This window comes from Trichoderma reesei, assembly GCF_000167675.1.
Source record: "Trichoderma reesei QM6a unplaced genomic scaffold TRIREscaffold_27, whole genome shotgun sequence".
Taxonomy (NCBI): Eukaryota; Fungi; Ascomycota; class Sordariomycetes; order Hypocreales; family Hypocreaceae; genus Trichoderma; species Trichoderma reesei.
The window spans coordinates 51,401-67,810 of NW_006711174.1; the positions used below are offsets into that span (position 1 = coordinate 51,401).

At 53.2% G+C, this 16,410-nt stretch overlaps 5 protein-coding genes across 5 annotated transcripts; 3 read left to right on the top strand and 2 right to left on the bottom strand.

Moving 5' to 3' along the window:
* Positions 1-2,743: 2,743 nt before the first annotated feature.
* TRIREDRAFT_111450 (uncharacterized protein) lies at positions 2,744-3,826 on the bottom strand (the record flags this gene model as incomplete). Its single annotated transcript, XM_006968948.1, has 3 exons — positions 2,744-3,100; positions 3,168-3,623; positions 3,689-3,826. 3 exons carry the CDS (start codon positions 3,824-3,826, stop codon positions 2,744-2,746), a joined length of 951 nt encoding a protein of 316 aa, XP_006969010.1.
* A 1,786-nt stretch (positions 3,827-5,612) lies between these two features.
* On the top strand, positions 5,613-8,090 carry TRIREDRAFT_111451 (uncharacterized protein; the record flags this gene model as incomplete). The annotated part of the gene is made up of 4 exons (XM_006968875.1): positions 5,613-5,748; positions 5,815-5,946; positions 6,011-7,314; positions 7,401-8,090. The coding sequence occupies 4 exons, from the start codon at positions 5,613-5,615 to the stop codon at positions 8,088-8,090; spliced, it is 2,262 nt and encodes a 753-aa protein (XP_006968937.1).
* A 1,867-nt stretch (positions 8,091-9,957) lies between these two features.
* Positions 9,958-11,721, top strand: TRIREDRAFT_69026 (sugar transporter; the record flags this gene model as incomplete). The annotated part of the gene is made up of 3 exons (XM_006968876.1): positions 9,958-10,027; positions 10,183-11,321; positions 11,392-11,721. The coding sequence occupies 3 exons, from the start codon at positions 9,958-9,960 to the stop codon at positions 11,719-11,721; spliced, it is 1,539 nt and encodes a 512-aa protein (XP_006968938.1).
* Positions 11,722-13,378: 1,657 nt separating this feature from the next.
* TRIREDRAFT_69021 (uncharacterized protein) lies at positions 13,379-14,330 on the top strand (the record flags this gene model as incomplete). Its single annotated transcript, XM_006968877.1, has 2 exons — positions 13,379-13,527; positions 13,598-14,330. 2 exons carry the CDS (start codon positions 13,379-13,381, stop codon positions 14,328-14,330), a joined length of 882 nt encoding a protein of 293 aa, XP_006968939.1.
* Positions 14,331-14,786: 456 nt separating this feature from the next.
* Positions 14,787-16,150, bottom strand: TRIREDRAFT_51967 (uncharacterized protein; the record flags this gene model as incomplete). The annotated part of the gene is made up of 2 exons (XM_006968949.1): positions 14,787-16,004; positions 16,066-16,150. 2 exons carry the CDS (start codon positions 16,148-16,150, stop codon positions 14,809-14,811), a joined length of 1,281 nt encoding a protein of 426 aa, XP_006969011.1. The 3' UTR covers positions 14,787-14,808.
* Positions 16,151-16,410: the final 260 nt, after the last annotated feature.

Below are 16,410 nucleotides of genomic sequence, written 5' to 3' on the forward strand. Positions count from 1 at the left end.
GCTATCGTGACAGCTTCGCTGCACAGCCAGGCTGTTATTCACGTTAACGAGCTGACCCTCGTCCTAAAGCTAGCGGAGACCTCTGTAAACCTACATGAGCAATTGGGCTTCAGGTGAGCTGTGAAGAAGGCCTCCGATAGAGCATGTGCCAAGGAACAAAAGTCGGGATGCTATGTAAAAAGAAACCTCCGATTGATCCCACGAAATTGCTACCTAGGCTGGTATGCTTGGGTCCATCAAATACCTGATAGGAACGGATGCTTTCGCCTAACTTGCCAATCTCAGTTCTTGACATGGTTCTTGCGCTCGCTGTTCGCACATTCATCATCTATGCAGTGAAACCTAGCCTTGAAAACTTCCAGGGGTCAAAGTCTAAGCCACTCATGCTACGGATGTGACAACCAGACTACCTGTCTTCTACTTTCGCTGAGAATCTGGGTAGTCAGGAGCTTTCGAATGGCTGTTCTTGTGAGAAATCTGTTATTAGCAGGCCTCCACGCTAAAACTATTTGGTGATTCACTTGGGAATGCTGCTCGTTGCCTATCCTGATGCTTGGTTTCATGAGAGGACTACATTCAGAAACTCATTCTATCGTAGAATAACAGATGAAGAATGACGAGTTGAGGCCATCGCCATGTCTACGCTCTATGCAGGATAGAGCACGAGTGAGGAGATTAGTCCTCCCGGTCTGTCTCTGATGCTGACCTAGGAAACGTCCTCGGCGATTTCTCACCTCGGAAAGGACATTATGATAATAAACCCTTCAGAATACAACGCGGTTGCTGCAGACTGACAAGGCTTCAACAGGGCCGATAAGCATGAAATTGAGCTAAATGTGAAAGATGCTGTTCAGCTGAATGGGAGTCTCCGCTCTTAAGTCTTCATGTGCTCTCTCTGTAGGCTCTGCTTGCGGTTAAAGTCAGCTTGTGTGTAAAAGAGTTTCGTCCGTAGGGACTTTTACTGAAAACAGACATTTTCTGAGTGGTGCAAGGTGGTGATTCTCTTGGCACAGCCAAGGGCTATGTCAAAGCTGCAATATCTCAAGTCATGTAATTTGTTTGTTTTCTGCTGCGGCGTTAGACAAAGGTTCACGATGCCTGTCGTTGCCGCGTGTCGAGTGGATATACAAAGTAAGTCGTCGTCATCTGGAGACGTATGCATCGACAAGGGTGCGTCCCCTTACAGGCACCCACTCAGCATTACCTCAACTCTATAAATAAGCTCAAAGTAACAGAATTAGTGTCTCTGAACTTTAGCATCAAGAAACGCACAGTCTTGGGCAGAAACAGAATGCAACCCCGAAAGTCTTATGCCTGGGCCGTACGGAATGAACAAGCCGTATCTGCAGGCTGTTGAAAGTCTGCGACAATCACCGTCTTGAACCAAATACAGTTCTGAGAGGGTTTTTATGGATGGTATCGGCACAGACTCTATCATCTGTCTCGCCGTTGGGGTATCCAACCTGTGATTAGCTTTGCGTCTTTCACTTGGTCTTAGAAGCAGTACTGTCATGCCCGAGTATCAGGATAAAGCTCACAAGACTTGTTTTTACTGAGTACTGGCAATGGCTATCCTTCCTCCTACTATAGCACCTTGCAAACGTTTCGGGGGCTCCTCAGCATCATTCTGGCTTTCGAGGATAATATTATCCCACTTATAGGTGGTCTCTATGACATATTCTGGCAGCATTGTTTGTGGCTAGATACTTGGCTACCAGCTAGCCTCACTCCTCACTAACTTCGAGCACATCGGGGACAGCTCCGGACTTGTTGATTTCCTCGAGTCTCTTTTGTACAGTGACCCTGAAAGTCTTTGACGATATCAACGAGTGACTGATAGGAATGCAGAGATTGGGGCTTTGGGCCTATTGAAGATTGGGATCGAGTCGCCGGAAGGGGCGCTCCTAATTTTTCCCAATCGAGAGAAGCTTTGCTTGATGTGCTCTAAGCCGCTATTTTGCGTATTGATGATGAGCCAGGAGCACTGGCTTGTTGTGTAAGTCAGGCTTATCACATCGTTGGTTAGACAGTAGCCAAACGGTGAAAACAGCTGCGTTAGGCGTTGAGATTTAAGCGGTTGCTATTGTTGCTTGTAACGAGCTTTCACACCTGCCGAATCCCGTATCCCCGCCTGATGTATATCAGGCACCGCCACAGCGGTTATGGGGGATATGGAGCTTGTCGCATGTGACAGTCCAGGGGGTTGATGGGATTTAAGCCTTGATCCATCGCTGCTTTATTACTTGGTCCCCCAGGATGTTAAATGGGGCTCTGTCGGTATGTAGATGTTTGTAGGGCTGAAGTCAGTAAAGCTAGACTCCCAATTAGAGGCGCGTCTTTCCGTTACAACCATCGATTGTATCGCGCACTGGCTCACATCAGCTTATAGCTGTGTTGTGTAGAGCCTTGAGTAACCATTCGTAGAAGATGCTACCCCTCTACTGAAATGATCCATGCTGACAGAGACAAGCCAAGAGCTCATACAGTTGACGGAAGCTAATGAGGGTGGTAAATATACATGAATTATTTACTTTGGTATAATGGATCTACTAAACACGATACAGGGCCGTCCCATTACATCGACAGAATCACGCTCTGGACACAATGACCATTTCGTCTCCCAGATGTCATGACGATAACGAAATGAAAAAGGCTTTGCCTTGGCTAATGACTATATACAACACGACATTCAGTTTCTTCCTTCTTTTACTCACGGCACATCAACCTGTTACTCCAAGCGTGTTCACTGGTGACGATATGGTTCGTACGCCGTATTCGTCTTGTCGAACGTGGGAGCCGGCGCCGTGGTGTGGCCGTTGTGCTGTGTCGACGCGCCGCCTGCTGGGTCAACCTTTTCATAGTTGCCTTTTGGCGAAACACGACGAGCTTCAGTGCGACCAGAGCAGCAGCATGAGCTGAAGAGCCACAGGACAGAGCTTGCCATGGACAGGGCAACGGCCAGCCATGAAGCGGCAAGGAGGTTCCCGCCGAGATGTGCCGTCACGCCGTATTCTTTGAGAGAAGAGTTGAAGACGCCGGTCAGGGTAACAAACAGGGCGGTCGCAGTGATGTTAGCCGCTAGCATGAAGATTGTCGCAACCTGTAGCATCGTGTCAGTTTGAGAGCTATTCGAAGCTGGTTACCATAGAGCGAGATCATCGACTTACCACTGCGACGAGAGTCGTGAATAAGCTTCCAATGCGGCTGAAGATGGCCGAAAAGCCTACCAGCAACTGAATGCAAGTAGTGGCAAATGCAAGGACATACGCAACAAACATCCAGTGCGACACCTTCTGGTACGTCTTGAGCTCAGACTGGAGATGCGACGGCAGCAAGTCCGGCACGCCGCTGATGTTCAGGTGCCAGACCTCGAGCGGGTTGAACCAGAAGCTGCCCTTGGGCTTGCTGCAAAAGTCTACAATGAACTTGTCGCCCTCCTTGTCGCCCGTGCAGTAACCAAAGACGCCGATGTTGTAGAAGTCGCGCAGCTCCGAGTCCTCCTCTGCCTCTTCCATGGCCTTGGCGAGCTCCTCGGTAGCATTTCTCATGTGGGTATAAGTGACATTAAGTAACCGGTCGCCGAATCTCGTAGCCTCGACGTGGGTGACATTCGAAAGATCGGCCTGTGATGAAGTTGATCAGACGCTGTTATGGTTACAAACTCAACAAATTCTTGACCATAACCTACTCTCATGAAATACAACTTGTTCAAAGTAGACGAATCCTCGTCTGTTGAGCCTAAGCCCACGAAAATGAGGGCAATCAGAGCTCCTATTGTCCATAGGTATGGCACCGCAATACATGCGATGCGGCCTCCCTTGCCCATTATGGCTCTTCTTTGGCGATGATTGCGGGATGATTGACAACAAAGAAACCGAGGAGTCGGGTCAGAGAGGGCTGGACTTGTTCAATCTCACATATAGGTATGCCCACTCCAGCCAGTGAAGGAGAAAGCAGCAGCTCGAAGCAAGGGAGGGCGTATGCAGAGCAAGCGAGTGTTTATCAGAACTCCATGCACGCAACAAGTCTTCAACGTTTTTCTTCAGTAGTGACAGGCCGTCTGCCCGGAATAAATGAAGCCAAGGCCGCAGCTCTTACCAACGCCAGCCCTAATAATAATGCACAGCAGTCCTATCGAGCAACGATGGGTAAATTTAGAATCAGCCTAGCAGCGGGCCGGTCATCATAGACGCTCAGCCACGCTGGCATTAGAAGCGTTAGCCATCTGACAGTGTGGGACTAGACCCTGGAGCGAGCATGACGCGGTTGGGGACCTTTGCATGGTTGTGGGTTAGGCGAGCTGACGGCCGTGATAGGGCGGGAAGAGGCTTCATTTCTTTTTTTTTCCGGTTTTGTTCTTTTGCTTATTGTTCTTCTGGAGCACTACTATAGTATTCCTCTACTGAGATATTCTACAACATCAAGACTTTCATTTCGTGAGCTCTGGCTTACCACTGGCCTGTTACCCGCAAGTCAAGGACCAGCAGCTATTGTGACTGAACAATATCAGGAGGACCTGGCCATGTGGTCTGCCCGTGTTTCGTGTGTTCTATTATATAGAGTATAAGGACCCCCAGCTGATTCGTAGATCTCTTTGGAATCTTGGAAAAACTTGTCACAGCGTTCCACGAACCACGGACGACTGCTGACGATACCATTCCTAATTCCATGCTTTGCATCGGATTTAGAGCCCAAAGCCGACTCAGACTGCTTGGCCAGTCTCAGGATTACCCTGCTTGTGCAGCTCAAAGACAAGACCAAGTCCTATTACGAGTAGTTCTCGTTAGCTGTCCTATCCCCTGCCATAGCCGGACAGCTTGCTGCAGCTCCGCCTCGGTAGTTCTGGTTCGCTGCTCGTATGGCGATAGTGCGGAATTCCTCAGGGCCCATCTCAGCCCAATGGCACATTTCCGAGTAGGCCCGCGTTTGGCAGATCTTAGCATGGGCGGGCGATGACAGGCCTAGCTCCAATAGGGCCAAATGACCACCACGATACTCTTCCAAACCGTAGATATGGACTTTAACCAGGGGACGCAGAGGCCGAAGTAAGACGAAGATCTCTCGTGTCACATCTTGGTTGATTACAATTTCGACAACGCACAAGCATTGAGCTACGAATCACGACTCAAAATTCAGGACTCGAGCTAGGAATCCTAGAGTGTTTGGACTGCCGCCGTAGTGCACAAGGTGTAAGCACCCAACTTACACCGCAGCTTGGTAGAGGGTTAGGCTGAGTTTGCGGGTCGCGTCAGCACAGGGGGAGAGACGAACGTGGGTGAAAGTGGGCTGTGGTCTGTTGAAACCCCATCATTTGGCCTCGATTATTGGAGCTAATTGGGGGAAAGTATGGACTGCCCTAAAAAAAGGTACTGGCATTGAGGGAGCTGAGTCGAGTTACGATTTGCTTTATAATGACGGCATGTGAGCTGGTGTTGATGTCGAGATGGATATATACAAGCACATGCTCTGCTTTGAGCTATATCACCAAGCAGTGTCCAGCGTCAAGAGAACCACAACGCTTCAGAGTGGTGCCGTGGCCTTTCTCTCTTGTTTTGTTTTGTTGGGTTGTTATTTCTTCTCAGCGTTCTGTTTCTCTTCGTCTATTAGAAGCCATGGGTTGGTTATCACGTCTCTCCGCCGTGGCGGCCGTGGCAACAACGGCCTTGGCTGCAGAAGCCTCAACCTCCTCCAAATCTTCAACAGCCGCTGAGCCATGTGCGCAGATTGCCAAGTTGGTCAAGTCTGGGGGTAAGTCCTGAATCAACCGAGTAAAACCTGTGTTGTACATGCCTTTGTCTAATAATACCTTTCCAGCAACCAGCTTCTCCAGTCAGCTTGCACTCGCCTGCATCGAGACTACGCCCTTCAAGTCCGACGTGGCAGTCAGCTTCGTTGACGAGCTCAAAAAGTATCTTGAATGGCACTCCACCACCGAGATCCTGAGAAGTAATGCTTTGTTCTCTCTTAACCTCGCCCATCAGTGAACCGTGTCCTGACGTGAGTCTACCAGATCCGCCACCCACGGCTCTCTCTGCCACTGTCGACCTTTTTGGGGGGCTCGCCAACATCCGCGACAGAGCATCTGCGAATCTGTATAAGTCACAGTACGATTTTGACGCGGATCTTTTCCACCTCCTCAGCTTTGCAAACGACGGCCATCTCGTCATCTTGCCCTGCTCATTTATCTTCACCTTCCGGAGTCCACTGAGGTTGGCTTCGCTTTCCAGCGATGGAATAGCAATTCCTCGTCTTTACACATTGGGTGATGGAAAGCTCCTCGCCCAAGGCAACAAGGACGTCTCCCCCGTGACGCTCATCAACGGAGTCGGTGCCGAGGCGTTTACCGAACAGCTCTCCGAGACTATGGGCTTCCAGGACCCGGATGCCCGATACAATAGCATGTTGGCCAACGTGCCCATCGCCCGTGATGGCAGCGAGTTTCCTGGATCCTACGCGGGATTCGTCACGATACCAGGGGCGCACGAATTCAACCTTACCTATGCCAACGGAACACAGCAGACACTTCCTCTCACTGCAATCGTCAGCTCACGGCTCGACACCGACTTCACTTTCTCAAACGGTGATGAGCTGTGGGACGCCGCCTGCAAGCCCAAGCCAGCCTCATCGGATGACTCCGGCGAAAAGAAGCGCGCAGAGTCGAGCACAAGCGCGAAAGAGAAGCCCGCTCCGGAAACCTACCCCAAGCCCATCGTTAAGGATCCCTTCAACCTGATCACTGGATACTTTCCCGACGACAAGGGGCTGGAGGACGTCGCTGTCTTGACAGTGCCCACGTTTGAAACAACAGACGCGGCATCCGGTATCCCGGTCAATGAGATTGCCAATTTCGTCCTTGAGGCTCAAGACTTTGTCTCCAAGGCCATTGCCGCCGGCAAGTCTAAAATCATCATTGACGTGACCAACAACGGCGGTGGAGTCGTCAACTCTGGCTTTGGCCTCGTCAGCGTCTTCTTTCCCAACATGACCATCTTCTCGGCGACCCGATACCGCTCCCATCCCGGGACACAGTTCGTCGTTGAAACCTACAACCGTTCTCCAGACACAGTAGCTGATGGGCTCGACCAAGATGGCTTCTTCGTGCCCACCCTTGTCAAGCCGGACCAAAACACCACCTTTAAATCTGTGGAGGACTTCTTGGGCCCTTTCGATATCCTTGGCGTTCCCTCCACTGCAATTGTGGCCGAGAACACCTTTGCCTTTAACAACGAGACGCTCTTCCCCATCAACGTCTATAATGAGGGAGGAGTCCTCAACGGTACAACTCCGCCGTTTGCGCCAGAGAACATTGTCATTGTAAGCCCTCCCTTCATCCCCTTTATAGGTCACCCCTCGATGAGTTGCATCGCCGTTTCTCACTAACACGCCTCTCTCTCGTTTAGCTCACTGACGGCCAGTGCTCCTCGACTTGCACCATTTTCGTCAACCACATGATCCCCTACGGCGTTCGCGTCGTCACCACCGGAGGCCGCCCCCAGGCTGGTCCCATGCAAAGCATCGGAGGCGTCAAGGGCAGCCAGGTTCTCGCCTTCAACACCATCTCGACATACTTCAATAACGCCCAAGTCCTGGTTCAAAACGCCACTGACAACAAGAAGCCGCTCTTCACCGACAAGGAGATGTCTGTCTTCTCGCCCTACATCCCTGTCGCCCTCGAGGACATGCCGCTCAGGCTCACGACTGCGTCGGTCAACTTCCGCAACGCCTTCTCGCCCTTTGACGACCAGACTCCCACGCACTTTGTCTACCAGGCTGCCGACTGCCGCCTGTTCTACACGGCTGAGACGCTCATCAAGCCCGAGACTCTCTGGGTGAACGCCGCCAACTCTATCTGGGGCGACGGCGACTGCGTCTTCAGGAGCGTGCCCCGGAAGGCCATCAAGTCTGCCGGCACCAAGACTGAGTCGTCCAAGTCCGCCGCTACTTCTGCTGTCTCGGGGTCGACAGATGAGAACGACGAGGTTCAGCAGGATGAGACACAAGCACCCGCTCCCAAGAAGAAGAAGACCAGGGCGCCGGCTCACAAGGCGCTTGGTCTGCTGCTGGCTATGGCAGAAGGCCTGCGCGGATGAATGGGTTAACTCATCTTTCCTGTATAGCAAGGACGCCCACATATATGAAGATTGGGCTTGTATATAGACATATATAGGTTGGGATATACCATTTTGATTTATAGTTTAATCTGATGCACCATATGTTTTCCACCTGGAAGTGTTGTGCGTATACGGAGTAAACATGCCTACTCAACGTTTTAGACTTAGCTGATGATACTGAGCTTCGACAGGAGCTTGGACTACGGCGGACCACTCATAATATCTCCACGGGCGTTCCGATTCTCATGCAGTCAATTTTCCCTGCAGGGGTATATGACCGTGGATTGTGGAGGTAGTTGTGTGTCATTGCGGATGCTGATTTCGCAACCAACTGCGGGTTCCTCTTGAGATTCGATATAAGCTCACAATGAGGAGACATCCAGAAGGTCGACGGTTGAAGAATTGCAAACGCCTCGGGCTGGAGGTAGGCTCTTTCAGCAGTGCGTAGAAAGATAGTCTCCAGGATAACCGTCTCTAAGTGTCTACCCCAAGGCTGCTTGACACTGCTTTAAACTTTCCAGTCCCACCACGAGACGCTTGCGGTGAACACCAAAGCTCATGGTTCAGCGTGTAGAAGAATACTCCAGATGATATTCCTACGACGACGACAAGTTTGGGTAAACAGTGAACGATAACCATGATTTCACCTGGCCTATGGGATGCTAGCTGCCTTTTGGCACGAATCCTAGCACCACCTCAGCTGGATATCGCATGTGCTTGAGTGACATCGAATGCTACCCCAGCCATGCGGAATCGTCCAATGTCGAAGCTAGCCGAATCCGAAGCATTGGCACATCAGAAGGGGGAAGTGTTCCGTTGCAGGGACTAAAACGAGCCCTCTGCAGTCTGTACGGCTGACATCCCCCCCAAAGGTGCAAACCCTGTCTCGGTGCTTGATGATCCGTACTCTTCGTCTTCGTTTTCCTCTCACAATGAGCCTCGTCTTTCTGTGATGGTATGAAGATACCAAAGAAGAAGAAAATCATCACACGCTCGATGCACAGTCCCTCAATGACGCCAACAAACAACATTCCAGAAAACAGCCATCATACAAACTCCCCTCCCCATTGGCGGGAAATCCCTCCCAACAGCCACCGGCATTTCGGCAACTGAGCCAAGAACCCCCACACCCATCTCGGGTTGTATTCCAGCGAGAAACGGACGTCTTCCTCCCAAGGGGGGTCGCTCACTAACACGGGGAAACCGCCTCGCTCCCGTCAAGAAACCTTTTGCCGAAGGTAGGTAATATGGACACAAGACAGGCCCAAAGAGAGCCGACTTTGGAGCCGGCCCGAGTGCGGGGAGCTCCAGCTTGCCTTCTGCGGGGGAGCTGCTTTTCTTCCATGTTGATTTGTTGCTTGTTGGTTGGGGCTGGTCGCTAACCCGGCCAACTCCACGATGTCCCACTCCCCCGAACCAATCCGCCAGCTAACAGGCTTTGGGGAAATGGAGGTCGGATCTGGGGTTAATCAAGTGCGAGAGGGCATCTGAATGCGAAGAATACAAGAATACATAAATGGGACAAATCATGGGACATCCAGCCCTGCAAAACATGCCCGTGCTCACTATCCACATCCGGCGAACCAACCAGTGCATACCTAGCTCCGGGGGAATTGCTGTTAGCACGCCCTCAATATGGAGGATCGGTGCTAATTGGGGTGTGTTGCTCACTTCCTGACAAAATCAAGGAATGATGGAGGTAACTCAGCGTAGCATCGGGATGGAGAGCTCTCGAGTTGTAAGGGTATATATCAAGGACGACCTACCCTCTCCTTGAGCTCTGTCTCGCTCTCGTAGGAAGAGGAAGTGTTGAAAGCCGGATCTTCTGGTTGCTGAGACGCCCAAGATGCGCTTCTTCAAGAACTATCGCGTGTATATCCTCACGTCGGTGGCCTATCTAGGCTCACTGCTGTTTGGTTTGTTTCCCTCCCTTGTTCTCCTCTCAATACCAGAGCTTCTTGAGACAAGACTTGTTCATCCGGATCCCATCTTCTGGGATCTTATCATCATGTCTTACTCTAGCCTCCTAGCCACGAGGTCGATGCATATGCTAACATCATCGTCATTCAAGGCTATGACACGGGCGTCATGGGCAGCGTGCTCGCCCTCAAGAGCTTCAAACAAGACTTCGGCCTCCCAACCGACTCGGGCGGCTTCGCATCCGCCCAAAACGCCCACGTCTCGTCCAACGTTGTCTCCCTCCTGACAGCCGGCTGCTTCTTTGGCGCCATAACGGCCGCCTTCGTCAACGAACGCATCGGCCGACGGTACGCGCTTATGCTCTTCGTCTTCATCTTCCTCGTCGGCGCCGCCATTCAGACCAGCGCCTCGCACAGCATCGGGCAGATCTACGGCGGCCGCGTCATTGCCGGCTTCGGCGTCGGCGGCATGTCGTCCATCACACCAGTCTTCGTGAGCGAGAACTGCCCGCCAGCCACGCGAGGCCGCGTCGCGGGCCTGTTTCAGGAGTTCCTCGTCATCGGCAGCACCTTTGCCTACTGGCTCGACTACGGCGTGTCTCTGCACATCAAGCCGGGTACCAAGCAGTGGCGCGTGCCCGTGGGCATCCAGATGATCCCCGGCGGCCTCATGCTCTGCGGCCTGCTGTTCCTCAAGGAGTCGCCGCGGTGGCTGATGAAGAAGCAGCGCCACGAGGAAGCTCTGCGGTCTCTGGCGTACATCCGCAACGACTCCCCGGACAGCCCCGAGGTGCAGAAGGAGCTGGCCGAGATCCGGGCATCGATCGAGGAGGAGCTGGCCATGACCGAGGGCGTCACCTGGAGAGAGTGCCTAAAGAAGGGTAACTGGAACCGGTTTGTGCTGGCGTTTGCCATCATGTTCTGGCAGCAGTTCACGGGAACCAACAGCATTGGTTACTACGCGCCCCAGATCTTCGAGACGGTGGGCATCAGCAGCACCAACTCGTCGCTGTTTGCAACTGGCGTGTATGGCACTGTTAAGGTCGTCGCCACGGGCCTGTTCCTGATCCTGGGCATCGACCGCTGGGGCCGCAAGAAGAGTCTGATTGGAGGCTCCATCTGGATGGCCAGCATGATGTTCATCATTGGCGCTGTGCTGGCGACGCATCCGCCCAACCCGGACAGCTCCAAGGTTTCGCAGGCGTCGATTGCCATGGTGGTGATGATCTATCTGTATGTGATTGGATACTCTGCATCCTGGGGGCCGACTCCCTGGGTGTATGTGTCTGAGGTGAGTCATGATCAAGACGCTCTCACCATCGTTAACCTGCTTATAACTGCTAACCTATGATGCCTTATAGATCTTCCCTACCCGCCTCCGCGAGTACGGCGTCGGTCTTGCTGCCTCGACGCAGTGGCTGTTCAACTTTGTCATCACAGAGGTCACACCCGCGGCCGTCAACCACATCGGATGGCGCACGTTCATCATGTTTGGCTGCTTTTGCATCGGCATGTGCATTTTCGTCATCTTCTTCATCAAGGAGACCAAGGGCCTCACGCTCGAGGACATGGACGTGCTGTTTGGCGTCGTCAGCGAGGACCAGCGGCAGGCGGACGTGGAGCATGTGCTGAACAAGGGGGTTGAGCTGGACCATGTCGAGCGCGAGGTGCCTGCCGACAAGGCTGTATAATGATGATGAAAATGATGATGTCAATGTTGATGAGGAGGTAATGAAGCTTAGTATATGTTATTCATGAAAGAAAGGATAAGAAACTTGCATCCTGCTGCTTAATCAATTGCCACAATATTCACAATGCAGCGATTGTGTTGAAAAGAGTTGGAATCTAGCAATGTCAGTGACACCACACAGCTTACCTGATTTTGTTGGATCCTCCCACTTTTTCCCTTTCTCCAAAATGCACGTTTCATGTCAGATAAAATGCCTGACATGGAGAGTCTCCGCCGCTTTTCACCCATGTGATTTCGTCCCTCTATGTCCAGATTTCTTTCTCACGTCCATGGCAGTCATTGCACTCTGCCATCCAAAATTTAACCTGTTAGGTATCTCTCATCATGCTGAAAGGCAACTCAGCTTCAACCAGCATAATCCTCTTCTCCCTGATGCATCGACATTGTCCCCCCTCTACACTTCATCACAAAGGTCTCGCACGCTCACTGACATGGATGTAACCAGACGTGCAAGGTAGGTAATACAACTCTAGGCGTCTCCAAGCAGTTGCATGGACATCCTGGGTAGGAAAGTCGGGAGAGAAAAAATGACACCGACTTTGTTAGATGCTCCTTTTTAATCCTCCTTTTTAATCCTCCTAACTCGTGCATCCCAATCTTTTCCTCAATCCCGCATACATGAACATGAACATCAACGAAGAGACGAGAAACGACAGAAAACCATCGTGAGATGGCAACTGTGTTAGCAAGTTGTGTTAGCGAGTATTGTACCTCTATAAGGTTGGTTCAGGTAGGTTCTAACATTTGTTTGGCTGCTTCCTCCCACCTCTGCCATCGTCATTCAATCTCCTCCCCTCGGCCATCTGTCACCTGTCATATCCCATCTCGTCCATCGTCTTCATGCACAATTTCCCGGCAATTATTACACACAGCAAGCACGCCAAGTCGCCGCCATGAGTCGTACGAGCTGCCAGATCTGCCCCCTTCGCTAACCCGGAAGAAACCATCTGAAGCCACCAAAATTAAGCGCCGCTTATCGCCCATCGATCCTCGAAAGGAACCGGCTTTCCATACCCAAAATAGCCCCCCACGACCCGATCCAATAGTGCAAGCCTCCCGTCTCCTATTGCTGGAGTATAAAGGGCACCATGGCGGCTCTCTTCAGCCCGGCCTCCCTCAATCTGCCGCGACCAGCCACCCGAGATCGAGACCGAGATCGCGACCGCGACCGTGACCGTGATCGAGAACGTGACCGAGATCGAGACCGCGAACACCGCTTCGACTCGTCGTCGCTGTCCGCCGTCCGCAGCAGCAGCAAAGAGCGCAAGGCATCCTTCTCCTCCCTCAAGGCGTCACTACCGGGCTCGCGACGGCGCAACGCTGCCAACGCAAACGCCGCCGCCGCCGCTGCCGCTGCTGCCGACGTCGGTGCGCCTGCTCTGCCTGATCTTGCCCACGCCTTTGCAAAGATCGTGAACAAGGACGGCGGCGTCCACATCCACCGAGACAAGGAAAAGGACAAGGATAATATAAAGGGGGAGGAACGAGACGCCGACGCCGACAGGGACAGGGACAGGCGAGACGCCATCGACGGCCCTCGAGCGCCGGCCAGTCCCCCCGACCCCGTCACCGTCTCGCGGACGGGCACATCCAGCGCCATGGCACCGCCAGCAACGCCCGTTGAGGCGCGCCCGGGCATGAGCAGCACCATGTGGGCGCTGGCGCAGGGCGAGGCACATGTACTGCACCAGCAGATGACGGAGACGGCCCAGAAGCGCGTGTCGACGCTGGACTATTTGCGCAAAGCGTGAGTCTTGCTCTGCCCTCCCTCGTCTTCGTTGAGTGACAATGGCAAGCTAACAATCTTCAACCAACAGCCACGAAGGCCGCGTCTACTGGTTCAACACATATCTCTTCGACAAGCCCGACCTCTCCCGCATGCCCAGCTTCGACCCGCGCAAGCTCTCGCGCAAGGCCACCAACTACCTTCTCCTCGGCCTCTCCATCCCCACCATCCACGACCTATACTCGTCCACACCGCTCGAGTTTCTGCGCTGCCTTAATGCCCTGCTGGCCGAGTTCGACTCCTTCCAGACGCTACACGGCGACTCCTCCACCGCCGCCTTGACGCGGGCACGCATCCCCAACATGTTCCGTCGGCCAGGAGCGAAGACCAGGCGCTCCGCGTCCGCCGACGTTGGCATGGACGACTCCTCTGCCGCCTTTGGCCACAACTCGCCCACCGCCGGCTCGACAAACACGGGGCCTGCGCCCGCCGTCATGAATTTTGCCGCCTCCGAGTCGGAGCTGCTGCCCGGCGAAGAGTACACGTACCTGCTGACGCCGTCGCTGCCTTTTGACCCGGACTTCTTCGAGACGTTTGCCACGTTGTGCGACGTGCTGATCGATTGCTACACGCGCTTCCTGGCCATGGTGCCGTCGCCGCGGGAGTGTTCTGCGCCCATCGCCGAGCTCTTCACCAAGGCGGATGCCAAGATTCGCAAGATTATCGTGCAGGGCGTCGTCAAGGACTTTGAGGACCACAGCAGGGCGCATGCAAAGTCAGAGGTGGCGGGGATAGGCAAGCTTGTTCTTGGGGGTCTGATGTGAAGCAACTACATAGCGGTTTCTGCCTGCGTTTGATCATTTGTGGCTTCTATTATCTTTTTCCAGCTCTATTTACATGGGGCCTATACGATTATTGGGATCTTGAAGTTGAGGGTTATCTAGAACGCAATCCCGCCGATTTGGGAGCGGGCTGAGATGTGAACAACTTTGGAGTTTACGGCGCAAAAGCATGGGGCTTGGTTGGTGGGAACCTGTTCGAAGGTGTATATCTACTACAATTCACATTGCATGGCTACAGAGTTAGCCAGACAGGACAAGTTTCAGATCTGCCTCCGTGATGGTATCATTCACAAACGAGGTAGATTTGTAATGTACCCAATAGGCGTCAGTCCTTGAAGAAAGGTGTCTATCTTGCGTGATAATCTAGGTGTACACGCTTCATATATACAGATATCATACAGTTTACAAAGATCCAGTCTTACTCTTCATTTCTCATCGTACACCTCATTATATCCTGCCCTCACTTCTTCGCCTTGGCTTCCTCCTCCATGACCAGCATCTCGACCTCCTTACTCACTAGCCACTCCCTCGCCGCCTCCATGATCTTGTCCAGCGTCTCTCCACCCTCCAGCACATCCGGCAAGTTGTGCACATCCAAGCCGGCCCGATGATCCGTACATCTATCCTGGTTATAGTTGTACGTCCGGATCTTGTCGCCGCGGGTAATCTGCGCCTGCGAGAGCACGCTGCTCCTCAGCCGCGCTGCCTCCTCCTCGCGCTGTTCCGCACGCTGGCTGGCAATGCGCGACCGCAGCATCTTCCACGCGTCCTCGCGGTTGCGCTGCTGCGACCGGTGGTCCTGCATCGACACCACCGTGCCCGTCGGGATGTGCGTCATGCGGATGGCCGACTCCGTCTTGTTGACGTGCTGCCCTCCTGCGCCCCTGGCCCGCATCGTCTCGATCTTGACGTCCTGCGGGTTGATGTAAAAGTCGCTCTCTGGGTCGTCGACGTCGACATTGTCGCCTCCGGTGCCGCCTTCGGGAAAGGATGGCAGAACCCATACCGCAACGGCGCTCGTGTGCACGCGGCCCTTGCTCTCGGTGCTCGGAATCCGCTGCACGCGGTGCATGCCCGCCTCTCCCCGGAACAAGTCGTAGGCGCCCTCGTCCTGGATCTCGAGAATGGCCTCCTGCACGGGCTGCTCGCCTGACGAGGACGACTGGTCGCCCGCTGCTTCGGCCATTTCGTACTTGAGCACGTTGGCCCTGTATCCTCGCCGCGCGCACAGCGCCTTGTACATTTTGAACAGCGTATCGGTAAAGTATCTCCCCTCGAGACCTCCCGGCCCCGGTCGGAACTCCACCATGCACGGCAGGTGGGCAAAGGCGTGTTTCGGTGTCAGGCTTTCTTTGAGCTTCTTCTCCAGTAGCTCGAGCTTGGCGCGTTCGCCCTCGAGTTCGTCCCGAGCAATGGAGGCGAGATCCGGATCTTGGTCGGGGTCTTGTGCCATCGACTTCAGTTCCACGATTGATGACTGCGCCGTTTCCCAGTCTCGTAGGGCGGAGGCTACGCGGCCCAATTCGCCGGCGCGCTTTGCTTTTGCGGCATCGAAGGAGCTGTTGAGGCTCTTCTGGAGGTCGTCGTGTTCTGCGGAAAGCGATTGGGCGCGACGGAGGAGGCTCGGGGCCAGCGAAGACGAAGTGGACGCGGCATCTGAAGCGCATGCAAGTCAGCCAAGGAGTTTCCTTTGTCCTTGAGCAGGGAAGGATTTTACCATTGGAGGAGAATCGAACAATCTGCAGCTTATGAGACTGTCGCAGAGCTCTAACGCAGCTGCGGCAGATCCAAGGCGCTGACATTTTTAGCAGTTGTTGATTCAACAGTGTTTGATGCAGACTTGAGATTTTCCTCTGCAGGTTGGAGATGGCGGGGCAGCAGTTTGAGAAGCGGTTTATCAAAGCAGATCCGCACTATCAATTTGCGAAATGACACTCAATTGTAGAAAAGGTGACTCTTATGGTTTGTTTTGATAGACATTTATTGATTATTTTCCAGTCTGAGAATCTCATACATTGCACAGACATCCATTCTCTTTTGCTATCAAGCAGCAAGTTCCAAA